The 24,941-nt window shown below is 37.8% G+C and overlaps 1 protein-coding gene across 2 annotated transcripts in view; it reads left to right on the forward strand.

The window, feature by feature from the left end:
* The window catches only part of LMBRD1 (LMBR1 domain containing 1), a 75,408-nt gene that overhangs the window by 3,794 nt on the left and 46,673 nt on the right, over positions 1-24,941 (forward strand). For both annotated transcript variants that reach the window (XM_035321409.1, XM_035321410.1), the window contains exons 3-7: positions 4,741-4,801; positions 14,546-14,643; positions 15,364-15,431; positions 20,233-20,321; positions 22,491-22,564. In XM_035321409.1, the coding sequence (XP_035177300.1) occupies positions 4,741-4,801; positions 14,546-14,643; positions 15,364-15,431; positions 20,233-20,321; positions 22,491-22,564 (390 nt within the window). The remainder of the gene's footprint in view (positions 1-4,740; positions 4,802-14,545; positions 14,644-15,363; positions 15,432-20,232; positions 20,322-22,490; positions 22,565-24,941) is intronic.

Here is a 24,941-nt window from a genome sequence, read left to right on the forward strand (position 1 = left end):
TGGTTTTTGGATGAATTTTCTTAAAACAGTGTTCTGTAGACATTTTCTATCCTGTGGCCTGAGGTGTCTTCCTTGACAAGGGCTGTATACTATAGCATGGTCAGCCCTGGTTAACCCTGATGTTTTGTCAGTTTTGATGGCATCATGGAGCTTAACGTACTCTTTATACATCTTTCCATGATGACAAGTTACTCTTTACTATAAACAAATGGCTTGTGACATTTGGTACCTGTTGGTTGTCTCACCATATGTCTTACTGTATTTCAGGAGACTTGTCAGTAATAAAGCAAGCAAACTGAGCAATTTTGGTACTTAAAGGTTTTGCACAGTAGTTATGTAGTCCTTAAGGAAAGGAGCAGTGGTGCATGGACTTGGGTTGTCATTATTCTGTGTGCAAAGGAATTCATTGAATAGATTAGTTCAGTTGGAAGGGACCGACAGAGATCAGAGAGTCCAAAACCAACTGAAATATTGTATTTCAGCACAAAAGAATTCTTCAACATGGTTTATGTTAAGGAGTATTTAAGAGTAGAAGCTTAGTGTAGACCATCATACCCATTGTGTATCCTTGCAATTTGAATCCTTTATCTGTCAATACAATGCATCGTTACAGGTATTGTAAAGGTGGTATGATGCATTCTTGCTAAACTGCATGGAACAGAATGATGTGCAGCAGAACAGTGCAGAATGTGTGAACTCAGCAGATTTTAAGATTATCTCTGGTCACACTTTTCACGTCTTAAACTGTTATTGAAGGCAGTAATGAAATCTTAATGAAATTCTTAATCTCATGTGTTTCTAAGGTATTTGCTATGTATCCTGTAAGTATGGGTCATAACAGGTGGAGAAGAAAACAGGCTAGATCTAGAGGCTCTCCAGATCAGTTCTTAGCTGAGTCCTGTACATGCTTGTCCAGTAAACTTTTATATGCCTATCAATTTGAGAAATGCCAGCACTGTTGCTGACAACGTCTGAGCTCTGACACTGAAAAGGGAGCAGCGTGTCTCTTGACAAGACAGTGCTGCTGTCACTAGCTTTTGAAAAATTTCAGAGGAACCGGTTACTGTTGATGAGGTGTGCATACAGATAACTTGCTGGTAAGAACAAGAATTTTTACCTCAGTTTGTATAAAACTTAGTAAAAAGTAGAGGGTGGCTGAATGGAAGCCTGCACAGTAAGTATGCTTGCACTACAGATCTTACATGTGCATAGTAACACAAAGTTCTTTGTGTACGTATGTGCTGTGGTGAAATAGATCTTTGTGTCTTTACATACGTTAATGTAAGATAACATCTCAGTATTTTAATAAGCTATAACGTACGCTTCCTGGTCTATTACTGTGGTCTTGTACACTGCTTAATTCAAGAAACAATATTAAAATAATTTACGATGTTCTGAGGTTCTACATCTTTACTTTGTTATAAATCCTGCTAATTACTCTTCTGGAATTGGAGAAGAAACTTTTTATTTGGTAGTTAAGTCCTATCAGTTACTAGATACCTCTTCCTGTAAAGTGGCTGTGCCGCTTAAGCAACAGTAAGACCCACAGTTGGTATTTTGTTTTTCTTGCTTATTCTTGCTTGGTGTGTGTTTTGAATCTCTCTGACTGTGGGAGAGACCTTTTTCCGAGACCTACTTGAAAGTGCCACCTGTTCAGTTAGCACTCTTTTCCCTGAGGCATAATTAAAGCAACACATTGCCTTATTTTTAACACTAGGCAAATTAAACACTTTAATATTCTGAACTTAGTTACTGTCAAATTCTTTTACAGTCATACAGATGCCTAGAAATTTTTCTGTTGAAACACTGCTAGGGTTTGGGCCTGACGGTTGTCAAAAGTCTGGGCTTCCTGTGTATGTGACAGGCACTGAACTTTAGGCAGTGTTGTTTCTAGCCCTTTTGTTCAAGTATTTTCACGCTTTCTTTTTGCTGATGACAAAATGTCTGTATGCTTTTCTCCTTAAATTCCAATTGGATAATGATCTAACTTTAAATGCTCTGTGTAAAGTAGCCTATTGGGAATCTTAATATATTAATTTGAAGAAAGATGGCGCTGATTTCCTGAGATCACAGAAGAAAGGTCATCATTTGAAATGTGTATGGTCTGTCATCAAGTCCACAGTCTGTGGGAATTGAGGCAATTCTGAGAGAACTGATAAAGCAAGTGTCTGACTTACCTTGTGCCGTCTTAAGCATTCTTACTTCCATATTTCATGGGTGTTGTATTAGTGTGTACCTTCTTAAAGCAACTGAAAGGGCTTAAGTTTACCAATTTGAAAAACCCTATACATAGGACTTGCAAGGAGCTTTGATAGTACTGGATCTCTTCTTTTTCCACTGGTGTATTTTGGAGACATACCAACAGAACTAGTTAAATTTCTAAAACCTTTGCTTCTGGACAGCTGTTTTTCTGCGCTCCACTAGTAGAGTGGATCCCACAAGACTTGTGCAGTTCTGGGATGTTTTGTCTGTACAGACAGGCTTGCACCTCTGGATCAAGTGCCTGTTTGGGCTGCAAACAATCATGTTACAGTCACGTTAAGCTTCCTTAATCCTATAGTTCCAATAAAAAAGGAATAGCTGGGTACAATTACCAATGTAGCTGTAGCAGCATCTTTGCTTCGGTTTTTGGAACAATTCCCCAGGAGTGCTGTGTAACTGGATTCTGAAAATTGTTAGCTTTTGCCTTTGCTGAATAATGGGTATCAATGCTGCTACATCTGGGATATAAATTTTAAAATGCGTGGATGGGTTTCCTGCAGTTCTGAGGTGAGATTTGAGATAAATTTATTAATTTCTGTGATGAATTTTGGCTTCTTGATCAACGTGTGACTTTTAGATTGAAATTTCAGGAGGAAAGCAGTCTGTCCTTTGGTGTTATGTAAAAAGCTTCTGTGCTTAGGCTGAAAACTCAAGGCTGGCATACAGTTAGTGTTTAAGCTCCACTGGTGAGTGAAATATTAAGTAATTCAGTTTTTTTTTTTAATTGATACAGGGTACTGGTCTCTGAAGCTTACTGTTTATATAATTCAAGTCATGTGTTAACCTTCACTTTTTAGTTTGAATTTCTGAAAAAGAAGACAATGGTTTAAACCGGTTAGACAACTAGTGGAAAAACAAGTCTATAGCCTACAATAGCAAAATAAACTCTTTGCCATTCTCATATCTAATTATTGCATCTATAAATTTTAGTCTTGGTTATTCTATGATAAAAATGCTGCATGCGGTCAGGTGTCTTAAGAGATCCCATACTCAAAGTCTGTAGGAGTTAGCACAGCGTACTTGGTAGCTGCCCAAACAACTCGATGTTCTTCCTGGTCTGTAGTATTCTTGTTCCTGTATGCCTGCTCATTTCCAGTTTTGCTAGCATTCTGCAGCCAGTAAGGTCCTTAGAAGTAGCCTTTTTGTATTTTTATTTATATAATACTGATAGATATGAGGGTATAGATATCACTATATGCTTGTGTTCTTCAATGTGTGATTATTTCAGTGTTGCTAAATAGAATAGGAACAGGAACTGAAGCATAGTACTGCAGAGCTTCTGAGAAGTCATGGGTTTTTATATACTATAAATATCTAGACCTATATGCTTGAAAAATAGCTTTGATACCTTAAAAGGCTATGTGTACAAAATTAGCTGCTCTTCCCAACAGAACAAATTCTACTCAAAAAACTTGCCTCTGTCCTCCGCATCAGGTTGCATCTAGAAAACTCTCATCTCTACTACAGAGCTTTTCTTTCTGGAAAGGTGTTCCCAGACTTCAGTGTGTGATGCCATTTCTGTGGCTGAAATCCAGTTAAGTCACTTTCAGCCTCAAGTGGTGTTTTGAGACTATCTTTAGCAATTCCCATTGTCAGACTTCATGATATAAAAGTGATGGTTTTTCTGACTGAGAGGTAGGTAATAACTTCAAAATGAGTACGTCGTTGACTTGATTACGTCTCTCCCAGATGGGTTTCAGCTTAAGTAGGCAAGCCTCTACGACAGTTTAAGCTGCAACACGTCTGACTACTGGGCTGGGCAATTCATACAGCTAAGTTGCCTGTAAAATCTTTTTCTGATGTACTGTACTGCTTAAAAGCCTATCATATGTTTGGATTTTTAGGAAACTCATTCTGAGAACAGCTATGTCCCTGTAAAGACTTGGCCAATAAGCTTAATGTCAGCTATGTTACTCCAACAGTCCAGAAGGAAAAGGGCTAGAACTGAGAATAAGGATTTTTTTAACAAAACACTTTGAGTAACTGTTTAGATTAAGCTTCAGACTCAGTAGCTGTGTTGTCTGATATGTGTTAAATGAAAATTGGTTTCATAAAAGTGGATATTCAGATTGCCACTTAAATATCAAGTACAGAACAACAGGAAATACACTCAGCTGCTAAAAGAAATATACACTAACACTTGTATTTCAATTGTACATTAAAAATATAATACATTGTAACTAAGGATACTAATTCCGAAAAAAAAAAAAGAGCTTTAAATTTTTAGCTAATGGCCAAAATGAATATAGGCAGTTGGGATGCTACTGCAGTGTCTGTCCCATTAAAGGCAGCATTTCTTAATGTTTAAGTTGAACTAACTCATTTACACAAGTAAGTTCAACTTCACATCAACAAGCTGGGTGCCTAATGCTTTTCCCTAAGCATTTGATATACGAACGGTTTTCAGTTCTATAAAAATGCAATTGAATGAAATGTTCTTTTTATTTGGTGTTAAATGTTTTTATTCTGTTTTACTAGGACTGGGCTGATGCTAATGTTTCAAGACAGATTGAAGACACTGTACTTTATGGATACTATAGTAAGTATTTTTAACTTTTTTCCCTCCAGTTAATAGGACCTATCACTTTCATACCTTTACTTAAAGATATTAAGTGTACAGTTTTACTGTGTACAGTTTACTTTAAGATATTAAGTGTACTGGATTATTGCTATTTGCTTACATTAGTCCAGCACTTAGAGCCCTTCAGTGAAGTTCTTACATTTGACAGCCCCTCTAAAAATGCAAATATAGTGAAGGCTAAACCAAGAAAAGGCTAATGGCTTCTGTCATGCAATCTGCTCTTAACGCGTATCCTGTATGTATTTAGAGGTTCACTTAGGGCAACTGATGGCTTTGATATAATTTTTTTTAGCACTCAGGATATGCGGTAGTGTGAAACTTGCCTACCGTGTGTACAGTCAGTGCATTTACGATCATAGCACTTGTTCAGGTTCAATAACTACCATATTCATGTCTGGTGAGGATCTGCTGAGGGAACTGGGGTTATGTAGCCTAGAGAAAAGGAGGCTCAGGGGAGACCTTGTTGCTCTCTACAACTGCCTCAAAGGAGGTTGTAGCGAGGTGTGGGTTGGCTTCCTCTCCCAAGCAACAAGCAATAGAACAAGAGGAAATGGCCTCAAGTTGCACCAGTGGTTGTTTAGGTTGGATAATAGGAAAAAAAATCTTTACTGAAAGGGTTGTAAGGCATTGGAACTGGCTGCAAAGGCAAGTAGTTGAATCACCACCCCTGAAGGTATTTAAAAGATGTGTTAGGGACAAGATGTAGTGCTTAGGGACATGGTTTAGTGATAGACTTGGCAGTGCTAGGGTAATGATTGGACTCTGCTCTCAGAGGTCTCTTCCAACCTAAATGATTCTATATTTTTAAAAATATATATTTTATATCAGGAAAGAATCAATTCCAAATAGTGAACACTTGTGAAGTTGCAGAATATGTATTGTCTGACAGAGAGTCTCACGAACCAGAATGTATAGTTTCATGCTGAGTGAAGCCTAAAAACAGAACTGTTTGTTTGTTTTTTTTTTTAAAAAAAAAGCTGTGTAACTACAAATTTATCTTCTACAAAAATTATTTACTCAAGAATAGTGGAATGATGTCACATATGCTTTCAGCTCTTTGTTAGGTTCTTCACTAATGATCTGAATGTTCTTCAACTTCTTCTCTGTGCCATCTGTGTAGATTCATTGAACTGATGAATTAATTCCCATAAAATAGTTTGGGCTAACTAACCATTGAATGTGGTCTGGAAGGCTGGAAAATTATGTTTTCAGACCACAAATGCCTTTTCTGAAATGAGATCAAGTGTATAATCGATTCAGTCTGTTTACTTTTGGAAATAAATTGAATGGGTTGCTTTTGTTACCGAATAACTTGAGACTGCATCCAACTGAGCTTTGGCTGAAAAATGTTAAAATATGAACTCTTTATAAAAAGTTCACATATTTGAGTTTTAATTAAAATCAGCTAATTTTTTTAATAGACAGAGTTTGATTTTTATAGGCTGGAAAACCTTGAGATTATCTGTCTACTAGGATTTCAGCTAGTACTGTGCACCAGTACTCTATGTTGCTTCTGCAGCAGATACTTGTAGAGATACCTCTAGGTTAGGCTTTGCACTAAAAGTTGTCTTTACAGTTGCTTTTTAAACTTTTAAAAAAAGTTTAAAATTTAAAAACTTAAATATTTTTTAAAGAACTTTTTTTGTGTTTAAAGACATTAATTTTATGGACTGGCTTACAGATCAACTAAATCTACTTAAGAAGTTCATTTTCATTACTTCTGTGAAGAGAACTTACCTGTTTCTGCCGTGTATTTGAAACGCTGTTAAGACTCAAAACCCAGTTTAATATCTTCCAGATTTAGTTTCACTAGATTATTAGTGACTACCAGTTCTAGTATGGTTTGCTTTTATCCACATTAAAATATAGAAAATCTTAAGGCGTTGCCAAACGTTTTCTAGTTCAGAAGTTTTGGGAGATGATCCTTCTTAAACTGCAGTGCAGTACCCGTAGATGTACAGTACCCAGTGTTTACTTGTAGTTCAGATGTGAGATTATAATTTTCAAAAGGTTTCTTTTATATTTGGGATTAGTCTAAATAGCAAAGATAAAGGTCTCTTTAAAAGCAAGATATCTCCTGGTAAATCCTGAACTAACTTTTGGGATTGATTTCAAACTTAAACCTTAAGAATTTCCGAGTTTTTGATTTTGGTTTACCTGGGCAGGTCTGCTTGAAGTTCTGTAGGACTCATGTTTTATTTCATAGTATATCCTCCAGATGGTGGTAGAGATTTTTAAGGTGCTCCAAAATATTTTTCTTTTGTAACTTTTAGTTTGAGGAATTGATGCATTTTTATAACTAGAACTAAACTGAAGTGAACAGTAATAGTACCATTTTTCAGAAGCCAGCATCATTCCTGTATAAAAATGCAACTTGATAGTTCTGCTGTCTGTTCAGGTCTAGTTCCCCTGCTGCTGTTGCACAGCACAATGAAACGAGAGCTGAGAACAAATAAATTAAACAGCTCTTCTAGTCTTGTAATGCTATTCTGTTTTCTTCTACTCCTGTCTTCTAACAGCATGCGGTCTTGCCATGTTTTAAAATAAATGGTATGACCGGAGTGAAGTTGCTTTTTGTACCTAGTCCTGGTATTATGGATGTGCGTACCAGTACTCTCTTTCCAAAAAGTGCACTAACAGTTGCATAGGTCTCAATCTCTCCTGTAACTATATTGTGCTTGCAATTCACAGAATGGTAAGTTGATCAGTTTAGGTCACTGCCCTTTAGTGCAAGTCACTCGGAGGCTGTAGAATATTAAGGATTATTTTCCTGCCTGTATTGCAGTTTACTGAGAAAGCTGTCCATAAACTTAAAGAAAGAGGGGTAAAAAATAAAAATGGGTAGGCTCCACAAGCTGTCTTGTTTCATACCCAGCTGATAGATTGCTTGGCTTGGCTGTTGATAGAAAAGTGGAACTGCTGTGTACTTGTAGAAAGCAAAATACGGCAACTGAGAATGAAGCTTGAAATGCCGCTTTTTCAAAGTGGGATGTAATGTAAGTGCTTAGCATAGGAAAACGTTTTACCGATTACTTTGAAGCCCTAGCAGTGTCGTGTGTTAGTTAATTCTCAGTTAGTTAAATACTCAGCTTGCAAGTATTTGGTACTGGGTCTTCGACTGAAGGACTTGGACTTCTAGGAAGCAGTAGGTGGAATGAATGCAGCTACATGCCTTCTCCTATGGTCAGAAAATGAAAACATGCTAAATACTGTGCAAAGCTTGCACAGCTGTGCATGACAAATACTGTACATGACAAATGAAGTGACACTGACCAAAAAAACCACCGCCCTCCTACTAAGTATGGCTTTTGAGAACCATACTACGGTGTGCTAGAACATAAATTGGAGGTCTGTTATAGTATTGGCACTTTGCTAAAGTACTCTTAACTGACCTGCTTCAAACAAGTGTTGTATGATGAACACCTGGAATTCACTACTAGTTTGTATTCGTTAACTATCAGTGGGGAAAACAAGCTGACTGTCCTTGCTTTAAAAATTGTTTTACCAACCCTTTTGTTAGATGTGAGAAATATATTGGGGAAGAAACAGTTGTCTGTAGGTCTGCAAAAGTAGCTTGTAACTCAGATCTGCAGTGGAAGTGAGGAAGTATATAACAAAGCACTGTTTTAAGTGTTTCTGCAATGCATCAGTATATAATGCCATCTGGAAGAGCAGATGGCTTGCATGGTGGAAGAGACTTTTGATCATATAAGGTTCGTGAGCCTCTTGTAGTCTCCAAGGGATTTCAGGAACTGTAGTGATCTCAGATACCATGCATGAAACCTTCCCAAGCCTTTCAGGTATTCTAGTTCCTTATACCTAGCACATTTTGCTTTTCCTTGTTGTCTGCTGCGCTTCCTAATTGTCCTCACATACTTCTAGGAAAAAAAGAGTCAAAACACAATGAAAGGACCATTACAATAATTTACTTGAAGATTACTGCCAAGCCTGGGTCTCACAGTTAAAGTGTCTTTGTACTGATGTGGCTCATTTTGACTTCATGTAAGAATTGTTCCGAGAAACCCCTTGAAACAAACCTTACCACAGAATTCTTGCTGAAGAGTTCTTGGGCTTGTTCTGTGACAGTAATCATCATTATGCTGGCTGTACAATGAAGCCCTCTTACTGTGGTATTGCTTCAAGCTTCTGATACAAGCCAGAAAAAATGCTTTGAAATGGCAGTTGAACCTGTGAACAAGTGCAACGAGCAATCACTGAGTTATAACTGAAGTGCATGGAAGTGAAATTAGGAAAACTCAGTCAGTTATGCCACGAGGTCACAGGCAAGGGAGCTAGTGGTAAGGAAATATTTATCACTTGGCTGGCTGACTGCTTGCTGCTGCAAGACTTCTGACTTTGAAGGTTAACTTTCCAGGGAGCAAACAGCCCTTTTAGTGGGCAGAAAAACAGGCAATTAGATGCTTGCCTGTAATGCTTTCGAGCTGATGAAAGGTGTTCCTATTGACAATTGGGAACAACAAAATTCACAACTCAGATCAGTTTGCTCCCTCGAGTTGATAGGAACACTGCCAAATCTTTTAAAATTTTCTTTGTGATATAACAGAAAGAAAAGCCATTTTACTCTATTAGCTGTATTGCAAGTTTTCTTTTAGGAGAAAGAGGAAATCAGGAAGCTTTCTTCATGTGCCTCTCAGGTGTTTCTCATAGGAGGCTTTAAGACTTTACCTGATGAGTGAATGAAAAGGTCTTAATTAAAATGACTGTGTGTGGGAAATGCGAAGACAAAACTGCTTTTAAATTCACATGGTATGGTCCTGTGAAGTTACCATGGTAACATGGCTTTTCAACCACTTAAATCTGCTCTGGGCAAATTGCAGAGCTGTTGCAACAGGGAGGGTAAGTTGGCAGTTGGTGGGTGCTTGTGCTGTGCTAACCCAAGCTTAGGCATTAGTAGAAATTCACTTTGACTTACAGAAGTACCGACGTTGGAAAGAGGCCACTGCTCACAGCAGTTTGCTCGCACCAGTCTCCAGCTGGATGCTGAGTATCTCCAAGGCTGGAGGCTATACTACATCTTTGAGTAGTCTGTGTCAGTATCTGGCCACAGACAGACTAATTAATTTGGCTTAAATGAACATTTCTATATTTCAGTTTGTACTCATCTTCCTTTTATCCTTCACCTGTGTACCACGTAATCGGATATTTATACACATCAGTAAGATTCACTCCTAAGCCTTCTTTTCTCCAGGCTAAACAGTCCCAGCTCTCACAGGTGCTCCATGCCATTTTGCTCTTTGTTAAGCTCTCTGTTTTATGTGTGTCTCTTAACACTGGGAGCCCAGAATTGGATGCGGGTCTCCAGACCTGCAGTGCTGGTAGGGCCACACTGAGTCAAGGGGAGCAACTATCTTCCTTCCCCTGGTGGTGACACGCTTCATGAGGCAGCCTAAGATACTGTTGGCCTTCTTTTGTTTGCTGTGAGGAAACTGCTAGATTTGTCTCTTCTGCCAGTGTGCTGAGCTAAGGTGACCCAGGACAGTGCCTTAACACACTGGAAGTGGTGGAAAGAAGTGTTAACGTGACAGGTGGATGGAGGAGAGAGGGATGTGGGACCCCTCCTTGGATCAGATACAGCTTGCCACTCAATGTTCACTGAAGAAACCTTTCAGCATATATCAGTCGAATATGATCAAGTAAATACTCATGATTCTGTTTTTTTTGTTTCTGGTGTGTGACGCTGACGTGTTTCATTGTCTGCCTCTCAAATGTTTGTCTATAAAGTTATATCAAAAGAGTATTTTTAGCTATACTTACGCAGTACATATTTAAGCCATCTATTTCATCTAGCTTGGAAACAGGATCTATCCCCATAGTACAGCTTTTGCCCATGTCTTAAATGAGTCAGTAATATATTTGGCATGTGCATTGTGGACTGGAGGAGACTTGCATCTAGAAGCAACTCCTGCATGTAAGGGTATACTTCACATTCTGAGTTTCTCTCTATGGATTTAGTTTATCTAAAGACCAGCAAAACTTCTGTAAAGAAAAATCTAAACTAACCATATTTCTTTGAGGGAGAAAAGTGAAAACTCTTCCACAGAAATAAAAGAAATTACCAGAGAAGCTGTGGATGCCCCACCCCTGGAGGTGTTCAAGGCCAGGCTGGATGGGGCTTTGAGAAACCTGGTCTGGTGGGAGGTGTCCCTGCCTATGGCAGGGGGTGGAATTAAATGGTCTTTAGATCTTTTCCAACCCAAACCATTCTGTTATTTGCTAAGAGCAGATGACAATTTTCAACATCTGGTTATACTTCCTACTTCTCCCAGTATAACTGTAGTTGCTTGTCAGTACCAGTCTTGCTGCTAGCTTGTCTTTAATGTCATTTGCCTGCCTGAAAAGGACTAGTTCTGACTAACTCCAGTTATGGCTGTTTAGGGAGCCAAAAGGAATGAAACTGCAGAAAGTGACCAGGCTTGTGTGACTTCTCTAAATACCTCCTCCTATTGCCACCGTTGGGAAGAGAGTACTGGGTTTGATAAACTATCAGTCTGACCAGATCTTTGTATTCTGTACTTGCTGTTTCAGGATTTTTTTTCCTCAAATTTGTATTGAGAATTGGAGAAAATGGGTATCTATTTCTGCAAGCTTTTGCTCATTAGATTCTTTGCCTAGTTTAATAGTCAGAACCCTCTTCTTTGGAATGTGTAAGGCTTCTGCTGATGGAGCTTTATGTGAAGAGCATTGATTAATACAATCTGGAATAAAACTAACCCATTGGAATCAGTCTTTCCCCACCTTTCTACAGATAGCGTAGGACCAACTAGGTAGGTATTTCTTGTTAGTATTAGTAAGTTAGTATTAGCAGGCTTATCCAAAAATAACTCTTACTGTATTGTGCTGATATGATTATAAATATATATTTGGTCAGATGTGGTTTGGCTTTTCCTAATAAAGACCAGGAGCTACCTCTTGCTCCCTCTTCAAGAAATTAAGTGGCATTTTTAATATTTTGCTGACTTTACTTTCCTTTGGGGTTGTTCATAGCTGCTCAGGCAGTTCTGAGGAACAATTCCACTGCTTCCAGTTAAGGTTTCAATGAACTAAAGCCTTTTGGTCTGCTTAGTTGATAGAAGGGTATACAAAAGGAGATGGATATTACTTTCTCTCGAATTAGTTGAGAGTCGGCTTGGTATAAGAGGGCTTAGTGGGACCTTTAAAAGGTTTTATCCTTCATTATGCCCAGCTTTACTCCATTTCCAGAGGATTCAAAGCTCTGCTACTTTGGGTTGCACAAAAGCAAGGCTAAATGCTTCTCTGTTGTTCTCCTGCTGGCATGACACTAAGCCAGTATGATTTTTTTTTTTTAAATCTGATAAATTCCTGGCTACAATAATAAAATGAGAGCATCGCTGAGAACTTTGATTGGATTAACTATGACTTCAAGGAAAGTACAGTTATTTAACCTTCTGGTAAGGCTAATCTGGGTAGGAATTTGTTTTGCTTACACTGGCAAAGAAGTTTGTAGATGTGAACTTCAGAGATATGAAACTTTGGATGTCAGGTTATCAGGAGCTTGATACAATATTGTATATTCAGGAGTTTTATACAATATTCTATTTAGAGCTGTGTAGACTTGGATCTAAATTCGATTTAAGTATTCTGGAATGCAAACATTATCTTAAACCTCTTGTATGGTTTTCATGTGAGCCATTGGATGTAGAAAAGGAAATTAGTTTGAATTGGGATAGAATTATTAGCAGCAATACCTATTTCTTAACAGAATTCGTACTAAATGAAACTACCCTGATTTCATGTCTCACACTTGTTTTTTTGTATGGGCATGAACTCCTTCATGAACTCTTTACATCTTGCAATATATTACTCTGAATGGTGGGTTTGTGGAACTATTATGGGCGTGTTTTGGGCTTCTTTTTTTTTACAGTAAAAGTTGGATCTATATAAAAACACTTAAAGCAGCTGCATTTATTTAGTGCACAAACTTAAGTATTTATATGGTCATGGTAATGAACTGTTATAACTTCAGTAAAACGTTTCATTTGTGGAAATACCTCTGTCTTGAGCTTTATTGTAATAGCTTAAGCCTGTTAATTTCATTGCATGAGTTGAGAGGCACCACTTACAGTCTGGAAGCTTGGAATAGATGACTGCTGGAAAAAATCTTCTTATTGTCTTTTTGGCAACTAACTTACCAAACTCTTGTAACAGTCCTTTAAAAGCTGAATGCGATGGTGTTAATAGCAATACGTGGCAATAGTTTTTGGAAGTGTTTCTTGTACTGAGTTGCAAATGTTGCTTAGCTGCCTTATTGTGTGCTGCTCAGATGTTTGTGATACCGGTGGCTTTTTGCAACCTCTATAAAGGCTGGACAAGCTATACAGCAATTCAACATCATCAAGCAATCCAATTAAATAAGACAGTTAAACAAGAATAGTACGGTAGTAGATCAGAAATGCTTAGAGAACTGGATATTAGTAGGAAGAATTAAGAGAAATCGCCAGAAACATTTTTATGCTATAAAAGCATACTACATATTTAGTTTTCAGAAAGAAAATAATTTAGAAAACAAATTCAAGATAGAGATTGAGCTATGTATTTGGTAACCGAACGCGAGCAGCTCAAATTCCAAAAGGTCTCTAAGCTTAGCATCAGAATCCTGATGCTAAAAATGTTGTTTTTAAAAAATGAATTAAGATACCGCAGTAACAGTGTTTTTAGGTAGTACCAGTGTTCAGTGTAGTGGTATGTGGTATCTTTATTTCACTTGGATCATAGATAATTTTTGAGGTTTGAGTCTTCCTCTGTTGCCTTGGAGGATGCATGGATTGGTCCTGTTATTTGGTGAGTTGTGGCAATACCCCATACGAGTAAAGTATGCTGAAGCAGGTTTACAGGACTTAAACTTGGAAGCAGGGTGTTTTCTGTGCTTGCAGTGACCTCTATGGGTTGATTATTCAGATCTTTAATGATTGTAATTTGCATAACCAACTTTCACAGTGCAGTTTACATCTAGCACTTGCCTAAAAGAAGGCAGATCATGGATTTGAGAGATTTGATTCCTCGAAACACAGTATTGAAGCAGTTTACTTGCTGTTCTAGAGTGTCTAAGAGTGCTTTAAGATTGTTTCAAATTGGAACTAGAACTTAATTTTATTCCTGTTGAATGCGAGACAGTTCACAAACAAATCAAGAACTATTTGTTACTTTGAAATGTTTTTCCAAAGAATGACTTCTCTTAAAGTTCTCATATGTAGGTAGTAGGTCTCGATACTTTATTTGACTTTTACATCTTCATCAGCTAAAATGCTTTTTAAAAGTGCTTTTGTGGAAACAGCTGGGTACTCTGAATATACTATCCAAGATAAGAAGCAACAAAACTAAGTGAAGAGTAGTGTTATATTATATTCTGTTCTCCGTGCCCAGTGTGCTAATCCTGTATGTCAGCTGCGTGCAGACGATTCCCTCCTTTAGTCTTTCTATAATTGCTGAATTGAAGATTGATCTGAAATCCGTAGTCCGACCAGGTTAATTCCAAAGGACTTTTAGAATGGACAAAACAGCAATAATTTACAGGCTGGAGGTTAAATTTATTAACTTTTCAATGCTTGAAATTGAAATCTAGAATGAGAAGAAACTAGTCTTTGATTTTTTTTTTTCCTTTGAATTACTGTGTAGTAAATGAAGTGCCAATATAACTTTTCACTTGATTAATCTTTTTCCTAGCCTTGTACTCCATCATATTGTTCTGCGTTTTTCTGTGGATACCCTTTGTCTATTTCTATTATGAGGAGAAGGAAGAAGATGATGGCAACACATGCTCAGTAAGTGCACCATAACAAAGGGAGTTAAAAGTTCTTACATGAGATTTTTCTTAGAATTCCTGGAAATATATATGAACAAGCTCTGAAGCAGAAGACAGGAGGATTATACTGATTCTGAGGTAGAAACTAAATCTGACTATCTTGTGCTTTCATTTTCTGAAAGTAGGCGGTAGTAATTTATGTGAAGCTAGCACTTGATGACTTCAGTAATACACTGAAGATTTTTGATATGCATGATGTTCCAAGGAGCACAAATGCATGCCAGTAAGCTGCGAGCTTCTCAAAGGAAGCTTCTCAAATTAAGAACCTTTTTCTTAAAGAGTCTTGTAATCCTTAATTGCAGTCCCTTTCAACCCTATTCAGTTGTAATATTAAAAAGGGGGATAAAAACTTATAATTTTAGCCATAATAAGCAATAATATAAAGTATTGGTAGTAAGAATTTTCTCTGAGTGTTTTTGCACTGAACAAGTGCACCCTGGCTTCTGGCCACAGCTGCCCAAGTGCATAGCTTAATGGAAGCGTAATTCACTATCATTGTTCATAGTCCTCAAGCTATGAGACTCCTCAAGAGTGTATACTAGACTGGGACCTAAAACTACTCTTGCTTATTTTGGAGGTTGTCTTGAAAATCGATTGTGTTGAGTATGCTTTGTAATAACCTGTTGGATAAATCCCTTTGGATTTATGTTAATATTATAATTTTCTTTTTAATATACAGCAGGTTAAAACTGCACTCAAATATACTCTGGGATTCCTCACAATTTGTGCAGTTCTTCTCTTAATTGGGTAAGTATTTGTATTGAATATTAAAGAAGGATATACTAAATAGAACCCTAAATAGAACGTTGTTCTGTGCAAGCTTAAAAAGTTACATTATGCTGTGCTCAACCAATCTAACCAAAGCAATATCTAGCTTACCTCTATTAAGGCTTAAATATCCTGGGTATTGCACACCTGAAAAGGAAGAGTTTAACTAGAAACTAAGCTGATATTTTCCTTAATTACAGAGGTACTTCTGCTTCCAAGTTCTGACTTTTTGTGCGGTGTGAATATCCATCAAGGAATTGATGGCTGCAACTTTTATTTACAACTGTATTGATACCTGAAGTACAAGAGGGTGTAAAAGACTCGTGCTTTTCCTGCTTGCTTTCTCTATGACCAAATGCTTTTGTGGACATCCAAAATCAGTTATTTGGAATGTGAGTAGGTGTGATGTTTTTAGTACTACCCCCAGATGGAAATCTTCTGTGGAAAAACATGAATATAGTGTGGGGTTGTACTTTACAAAGTTGTGCCTTGTATGAAAAACACCTTACTAGAATTTGTTTAATATGCAGATATTACTGAAGTGACTAACTTTGTTTGTAACACGTACTATTATTCTGAAACTCCAGTATTACAAAATCAATTTAAGATCACCGTTAAACATGGCATGCACAGCAATATTTAATGCTTCTAATGTATGCTGTGCCATATGTGTTTTGACTGGAGCAATAAAGCTGGTAAAATTTACAAAATGTGTGTTAAAATGATACATAATGAAGTTCTAGAATGTGAAGTAGAAACTAGCAAAATTAATGCTTCTCATTGTATACTGCCTTATTGTTTTATAGTATTGTTTCTAGTTTGGAGAAACACTTCAAGGTAGGATTCTAAGAATTTTAGTGTCTTTCCAATTAAAATTCTGCTGAGGAAAATGTGGACTTCAGTCTGCAGCAATAGTGGATGTTTTCTGAATGTTTCTTTACACATTGTTACGGAGGAGTCGGTCCATTGTCTGCACAGCAAAGGCAAAGAGCAGTATCAGAAGTCCTACTGCCATAGGAAAGAGCTAAAAGAGTGTTGGAGCTCAAGTCTCAACATGAGGGGGTTAATTGAATTTGGGACTGAAGACAGTTTGGCAATACTATCTATACTTGGCAGTAGGAGGAGATTTTATTTTTTTTCCATTGGTTGTGAGAGGTAAACACATGATCAGGATCAGACCAACATTAAACCAGACTGGAACCCTGTGCATTGGGTTTATCTTTAGGAGGCTAGACTTAGTGGACTAGGATAGACTCATGCACGGAGGTTACAATAGCAAGAGGGGCTGTAATGTATCCTGTGAACTTCCTAGTGACATTGGCTTATAGTTTGTCTTGCTCTTGTGTTCATATGGTTACTGTATGGTACCATCTTGGTTTAGTAAGTTGTCTGTATAACTATCAGACCTGTAAGTAGCTTGGCTCCCTTAAAGATAGGGGCAGATAGGGGTAAAGACTTATTTGGGAAACCTTTCCTCTGCACAGTTCCTCAAAGAAACTATAAAATCTGGCTAAGCTGGAAGTCTAAAATTTTATCTTACTCTTATCTGAATACTTACCTTGTTCCATTAGATATCAATATAACTGTTTTGGGAAATGTAATCTTTTTTCTTGGCCAGTTAATCTTGTGGTTTTATTCTAAGTATTAAAAGTAAAGAATAGACAAACTTACACCGGGATGCTCAAAACTAAAATTACTTGTAATGCTGTTCCTTTCTTAAAATTTGCTTTATTGAATTAGTTTATTATTTATCCCTAAATGTCATGTGTTGGAGGCAAGGAGCTTGAGGTACTACAATCTATATTAAGGCACCTCTATATGGCAGCCTATTTTGAACTAAAATATTCATGTTTGAGGCTAATAATGTTTGATTTAAAACACAGTTTCCCTGACTATCAGTGTTTATAATTAAACTTGTTACCTTAAATTTTCTGGAAGTACTACTGTCTAAAAAGCTATGTATGTAGCTCTAATTAACCTATAAATAACTGTGATTTATAGCAGAACTCATTTTAAGGAAATGAGTTTAAAACTAGTTTGAAACTCAGTTGCTAGAGATCAGTTAGTAAATCTTACATCTTTGATTTAAGGATCAAATTTGACCCATCTACACCTGTGTGCTATTAGCTCTGTCAAATGTTAATAGTCTTAAATTGCTTGTCTAGCATTTATTTTTCATTCTGCAGGGTAGATTTTGATCATGATATTCCCAGGAGTTGTTTTAAACAGGAGATTGGTTTGACTCTGTTCTGAAAATTAGTACACTTAGTCATTTCTTTTCTGCCAAGAGCTGCAAGTGCAAGACAACACTATTGAGCCGCTCTGTTCATGTGAATTAGCTGAATTCCCAGTTACACGTGTAAAGCTGTGTGGTGGCATCTCTACTCTATTCACTCACTGTCAGTAGACTGATTTACATTGTAGTGTGCTGGTGGTGGGTGAATAGTTACTTAGCAAATCACTGTCTTACTCTGTTGATAGCTACAATGGTCTGTTGACCATTTACTCAACATAGCCAAATGATTGACTTCTGTCAAATTTCTTCTTGCTTTATGTGCATGAAAAACAGGCCTAAACTGCTCTGTACCATGATAGCACAGTGGATGAGCTGTTTCAGGACTGTGGGCTGGATGCTGGCCTGTAGACAGCTAGGCTTGCCAGCTGTGCCTAGCTCATGTTATGGCTTTTTAAGCTAGAGGTCAGCAGTCAAAGTGGGCTAGTTACAGTCTTCTGGCTAGTTGGCATCTGGCTGGGGGGATTCTGTTCAGAAGGTGAAGTAAGATTCCTGCTTGTGTGGGATTGGAGACTGAATTCATAGCTACTGTGTTCCTTTCTGAGGCTCTTCTTGCTGCATGGAACTTGAACAGGAGAGGAGTCAGAGATGTCTCGCATCGAGTCAGGGTTTAACCAAACGCTCGTTGAAGAGCCTGTATTACAGGGTACTATGCCTTCAACTCTACTTATTGTCCTTTGATGTGCTCATTTGTAGGTACTCACCAAAAAACAACAACAACAAAAAAACTATTGTTCTTGGAGAAAGAAACTGGCAAGTTATATTCTAAGCTGTTCTTACATCTCTTTTGTTCTATCCATGTGGTCCGCATATTGCAAATTCATACTGATTTCTGAAGTGAAAGGACTTGAGCTCACTTGGCTTTTAATTGCCTCCTATTTGTAACTTTTTTTCAACAAATAAACTGCAGTTTCTTATGTTATCTCTTGCAAGTGGACAGTTCTCCTTAACTTGTTTTAGTACTTGTGATTTGATCTTGCCTGGATACAATTTTAAAGAGGGAATTAGTACCAGAGGCGGTTAGAAGACTGAATCTATAAACCTGTTTCAATTCAAGTATTAGCCTTAGTCTAGCTCTTACATAGTCAAGAAGGTTAAAGCTAAACATTTTTGAAGAGTTTAAGATGAGACATTTTAATTTTGTTTGCAGGTTAATGGATTGATTTGGCTTTGAATTGATAAGTGTGTATAGTTTAGCACTAATCTCTGAAATGCATGCTTGTATTCTATACTTGAACTTCAAGGCATATTCCTGGAAGGTGTGTGTTACTTGTTTATTGGAACTCGAAGCAAGAACCCTATTCTGTACTTCTATTTATGCAAAAGTCCAAAAAGTACTTGTGAGCATTTTCTGGATTTTTGGTTTCTGTTCTCACATTCTTTATCTTAATTTCTCTTTGTTTACTTCCAAACTGGCATCCTCATGACTTGTAGACTTCCATAGAGGGGAAGGGACTTAAAGATCATCTAGTCCAGTTCTCTCTGCTGTGGGCAGGGACATCTTTAATGAGATCAGGTTGCCCCATCCAACCTGGCCTTGAACACTTGCAGGTTCATCAGCATTTTCTCTGGGCAACGTGTTACAGTGTACCACCACCCTCAGTAAAGAATGTCTTCCAAATATCCAATCTAAATCTTTCCTCTTTTAGTTTGAAACGATTGCCTCTTGTCCTGTTGCTACAGGCTCTGATGTCTTTCTCCAGCTTTCTGATAAACCTCCTTCACGTACTGAATGTCTGGAAGGTGTGATTTCAGATTGGTATGGAAGTACTGGTTTTCTAGCTGTTCAGTAATAAGCTGTTATGTCTGTGGAGGTGCTGAAGAGTTAGTCTTACTATTGGGCTTTGAATGGGATGACTGTTTTACCTGGCGTTGTTCTAAGCGCTCTTTGCAACTCTTTCCCTGAAAGGTCAAAAATACTTACTGGGCTTCTCTGCAGTTCAGTTCTCTCAGGTGAAATACCAAAGAAGAAGTGGAATGCATAAGAATAATTTCTATAGTTGTAGTAGAGGGACATGTCTATGTTCCACTAAATTTTGATTAAGTACTTGCTGTGACAATCTTGAATTTTATTCTAGTTTTTGGTTATGTGATTTTTTTATAAAAGAATCTGTCTCAAGTGATTTTTTTTTTTTTTTGTAATTCCTCTAGCCATGAGTCAAATCAGGTTAGTAAATCAACACAGGACATCGTTTAATGATGCTTGAGTGTAAGGTCCTTGCCTCTGCTAGGACTGGTAAAATTGAAAATTATTTGTTCGTTGACCTCAGACCTGGCTGTGCACAGGCTCACACATGAACTCTGCTGATCCAAATAAGCCACATATGAGGAATGCGTATTAAATGAAGCACCGCCTTCAGAATTTTTGGAACTTAACATCAAACAATTTTTCCTCAGGAATAAACGGATTTCCATTTTCTGAAGTTGGAAGTACAATTTTTTGATATTTGCCTAACTAGGGTGAGATGACTTTCTTTTTTGTTGCAGCGCATTTGTTCCTTTGGATATTCCCAATAAGAAGAACTCCACAGAATGGGAGAAAGTGAAGCTTCTCTTTGAAGAATTCGGAAGTAGCCGTAAGTTTGAGATCTGTTCTGAGTTTGCATTGCTTGCTATTAGCTTATTCTGGCATGTTTACCATTAGCTGAACAAAAGCTAACTTTCCTGGTGACAGTTCTCTAATTTGAGTTTACTTGCTCCCCTGCAGTAATTCTTCAGAATAAGATTTGGAATGCTTCGAGCTGCTGATTCCACAGGAAAGAATTAAATAATTAAAAAATGGAAAAGATAACATATTAAATTAGTTTACATTTCAGGAGGCAGTTCAGTTTGCTGGAGTTGGTTCCTCTGTGTCTTGCCCGTGCTCCTGAACTTGTGCATCTACTGTATGTATGCATAATCCAGCAGGCATTTGGCTCTGTTAATGCTTCTAGTTTTGTGGTTGTTGCAGAGGTCTGAGGATTCAGTTAGTACTTTAGCAGTGTTCTTTGCAAAGTCTTTCGTAATATGAACTCTGTTTCAATCTCTTCCTGCAAGCACAAGTGATAGGGAAGCCAAGTCCATTGTTCTATCACAAATTTTGCTGTCACTTTGTCTGAAGCTAGAGGAGTGTTCTGACAGTATGGAATAAAATGCTTCCTAAACTGTTTGTATGGATAGTGACAGTAGTTGAGACAGTAGTTGACTGAGATGCAAGCTACTTTCTCTAAGCTACATTGACATGGCTGTCAATTAAATATTCAGTTCTGTAGCTGTCTTTGCTCTGAAAGTATAACATAGCCAATGTGTAGTTCTAGTAAGGTCATCAAGATGCTGTGTTGGGATGTGCACGTCTGGAATTGATTTCTTGACTCTTCTAGTGCTTTCCTGTGACTTTAACTTGGTAGGATGAGGCAACAGTCTTCAGACTGAAGGGACCTCAGGTCATCAAGTCAATCTCATGCTCAAAGGTGGAAGCTGTAAGGTCAGAGCAGGCAGCTCAGGGCTTTATCAGCTGCTTCTTGAAAAATGCTTAGAGATGGAGACTTTCATCCCATGGTGAAAAATACTTCTTTTATCCATGCACGTACACACTGTCACCCTTTGTCTCCCATTCAACCACTGTGCACCACTGAAGGACCTGGACTCCACCTCTTTGAAAAACACCTCAGAGGTACTGGCAGGCTGTGTTAGGTCCCCCCAAAGCTGTCTCTCTTCCAGTCTGAACAAGCCCAGTTCCCTCAAACTCTGTGTGTGGTATGTGCTCCAAGCTCTTGGAAACAGGCTAGTGAATGGACGCTGGCTAACAGTTATGCTGAATGAAAGCTATTTTGCTCAGAGTTCTTGATTCAACCAGATGAAGGGGGAAGACATGAGGGAGAACATGAGCTAGTGGCCCAATTTGCAGTTTTTGTGACTAGGTGCAGACACAAAACTGATCTGTCCAAGTTAATTTCTTTAATAGCTACTATACACAACTGTGCTGCTATTTCATGAGAAAAGTTCAAGGAAGCTTGCCAAGTTGTGTCCTCATGGGCAGGATTAGGGACAGGGCTGTTATGCAGGATTACAGAGGAGGATTCTAGAAGCTTGATGCCTTTGGGGATGAGTTTGGTATCATTCTTTCCTTCCTTTCCCTTATAATGTCTAAAGTGATAGCAAGGCTGCAGTAACTTCTCAGTTCCCTGACCTTTTTCTAGTTTGTATCTAGATATATGTGGTCTGAGTCAAGCTGAAGCCCACAGTCCCTGGCTTGTTTGGTTGTTTGAGGGATCTGTGTCTGCCTGATCGTTTGTGTAGTGCTTGATTATGAGAAGCTGGGGGATAACAAATGAAGGGTAAAACCATTCAGAATGCATGCTTAAACTGGGGAAGGTTAACCACAATACTCTGTGGAGGCTGTAAATAGATATTGAGGAAGGCATTAGGCAGTTGTGAGAGCTAAGTTCATCAGTGGCTATTCAAACACTTAACTAAATGCGTTATCTTCAAGCCTGTAGTGAGGGAGGAATGGCTGTCCTGCTTCTTGAAGTATTGGAGGAGGAACTAAAAGCTGACAAATTCACCTAAATTCACCACAGCTTTTTTTTTTTGTCTGAGTTAATACGGCTGGTAATTACAGCTCAATTTTTTTCTTTAATCTAATGAACTTTCTAATGAATTTTCTTTAATCTAATGAATCTAATGAACTTAAATTTCAGGAAACCACTTCAAGAAAAATGAGGATCTTTACTGTAGGAAACTTAAGCGGGCTTTTTTTTTTCCAGATGGCTTGACTGCTCTTTCATTTTCCATTAGTTCCTTGACTGTGATTGGAATGTTGGCAGCTATCACTTACACAGTAAGTTGTTATACAAATGTTTCAACTGTTAATGATATTTGCCGTAATCATGAACCACAGTTGTATGGAAAAAAGTCGTCATGGTAAGTAGCCTGAGCAGTGTCTTCTAGCTGTTTTTTCATGGTTTGAAATAATACTTCTATCTCCTTGGAATAAGAAGAATAACTTTACTGCAGTTTCTGAACCACTGTTTCAGAACTTGAGATCAGTTCAGGTTTAGTTTCAATGTATTCCTGCAAGGAGAGATCATTCTTCTTTATGCCCTGTAATACAATTTCACTGGTTCCTCCTGTACTGAGGTTTGTCTCTTGCTCCTTTCAACAGTAGAGAAGTAAATACTGCTATTTATACATTGCACAATGGCATAACCTAGACTTGGTCAGGTCATTCTGGATGTAACAGTACTACTGCTTGTCTATGTGGATGGTTTTATTCCTACAGAGCTTTATAAGCAGAAGTCTGACAGAATAACTTGATGGATAATGAAACATGCAACACTTTCTTAATTACAGCTATATTTCTTGTAAAAGGCTGTTCTTCATTCAGTAAAGGAAATGGCAATTTCTTCAACAGGTGGTACTGCTTCACAGTTGTGTATTTCTAGAATGTGAGTACAAGTGCATATCTACGCATGTCATTATTCAGTTCTACATATGAAGAATCTGCAGTATCTTCTGCCATGTGTGCCTTCAGAAATCCAGAAGATCTTAAGTTAAAAGAAGATTGAGTTAGAAACAGTTTAGAAGCTTGTTTCCTAAAGCCTGGGGAGTGCTCTTTTAGTCCTAAACATGCAATTAAACTACTGCAGTTCTTAACGTAGCTTAAAAGGATTCAGAAGAGGGCATTCAGCAACTGATCTTGAATTGTAGGATTAATTCTATTTGACTGTTTTTAAGTGCAAAGTAAAAGGAAGCATTTTAACTTACAAGCTTTTTTATTGCTTGTAACTGGTCTTCAGATGACAAATGATTCTACACGTTCTGTGTGTGGCAAGTGACAATTGGAATAATTTGCCAACATTTCATATTTGTGTTGCCACTTTCTTTTTTCATCTGTTCAGTTTATTCAGTCACCGAATATTGGCCTAATTGTATTGCTACAGTATTAAATCTGTCATCAGGGTAATATTTTGTAACTAAGATGATGTTTTAAAGCCTAACAGTTAACTGCAGATAGAACCTTAAAGCTTGTACAAGTTCAATGTTTTATTAATAGGTGTTAATCTTTTAAATGCATGTCCTTGCTGAAATAGCGCTCTTCCATTGCAGCCTGGTTCTAACATAATAGACCTGTGTAGCATTGCTAGTGAAATCTGAGTGGCTCAGTAACAATAGCTCATTCAATAAAAGTTATTTTGAAGCACTGCTACTAGCTTGTCTTCAGGCAATAGATAAGTGAACAAAACTATTGCAGAACACGGATAGAATTAAGAGCCCTTTAGTCATAACTAGATAAAGGGGTGAAGTGCCTGCTAAATCTTTTGACTCCTGAACAAGTCCAAATTTAATAATAAAGAGCAAAAGTTATTAGCTATGCTTTTATTAATGCCTTTAAGCTGGCATAAGTTACAGCAGGATTCTGGGAGGCAATTCAGCACAGAGTTGTAAATGTGGGTGTTGAGCACCAACAGCTGAGTGGTGATGAGGCCACTGAGCCACAGCTGTAGGAGACAGCTCGCACTGCTGTAGGAGAGCACTTTGGTGGGCCACCTAATGGGAGTATCTAAATCAATAGAGCTGAGAGCTCAGCTCACCTAGCTGCTCTCAGCTCTATTGACTAACTGTTTTATTTTGAACCAAATCATAAATTTAATTGCTTTTAAGCTCCTTCTTAATTACTTTAAGCTCTTTCTGACTGACGTAGGACACTAAATTGTTCAGGCTATGTTGCTGACGTCTAGATCATGTCCTGGTCAAAAAAGACCTGGACCTTCACTTAGCTTGTAATAACAGGTCAGCTTTTAAATTTAGTTTCCCTTAATTATGGAAGGAGAGATTAATCTCTTGTTCAGTTACATTACTGCAGAGCACATGTGGAGTTTTTGACCTTCATGAAACTAAAATTAAGAACAAAGTCATGAGCCGGGAGAGTATCTTCGGTGTCGTCTTTGCCTTTTTTTCTAGTTTAAAGCTGGCGAACAGCTACCCATGTATGATTTTTTTGATTGTTAATAAACATTGATATGCATTTAAAATGCAGACTGTTTTACACAAGTTTATTGTTGACTGAAGCGTATACAGTGTTTCAGAAAATAACATTTGAAAGCTTTTGAATGTATTGCTAATATTCCCCAGTTAATTCTGTTTCATTACTGTGTCACTGACTTAGATTTACTTCTCAGCCCAGAATGTTTCTAGGCATTGTTCAGCTGCATGTC

Source organism: Oxyura jamaicensis, chromosome 3 (genome assembly GCF_011077185.1).
Source record: "Oxyura jamaicensis isolate SHBP4307 breed ruddy duck chromosome 3, BPBGC_Ojam_1.0, whole genome shotgun sequence".
Classification (NCBI taxonomy): Eukaryota; Metazoa; Chordata; class Aves; order Anseriformes; family Anatidae; genus Oxyura; species Oxyura jamaicensis.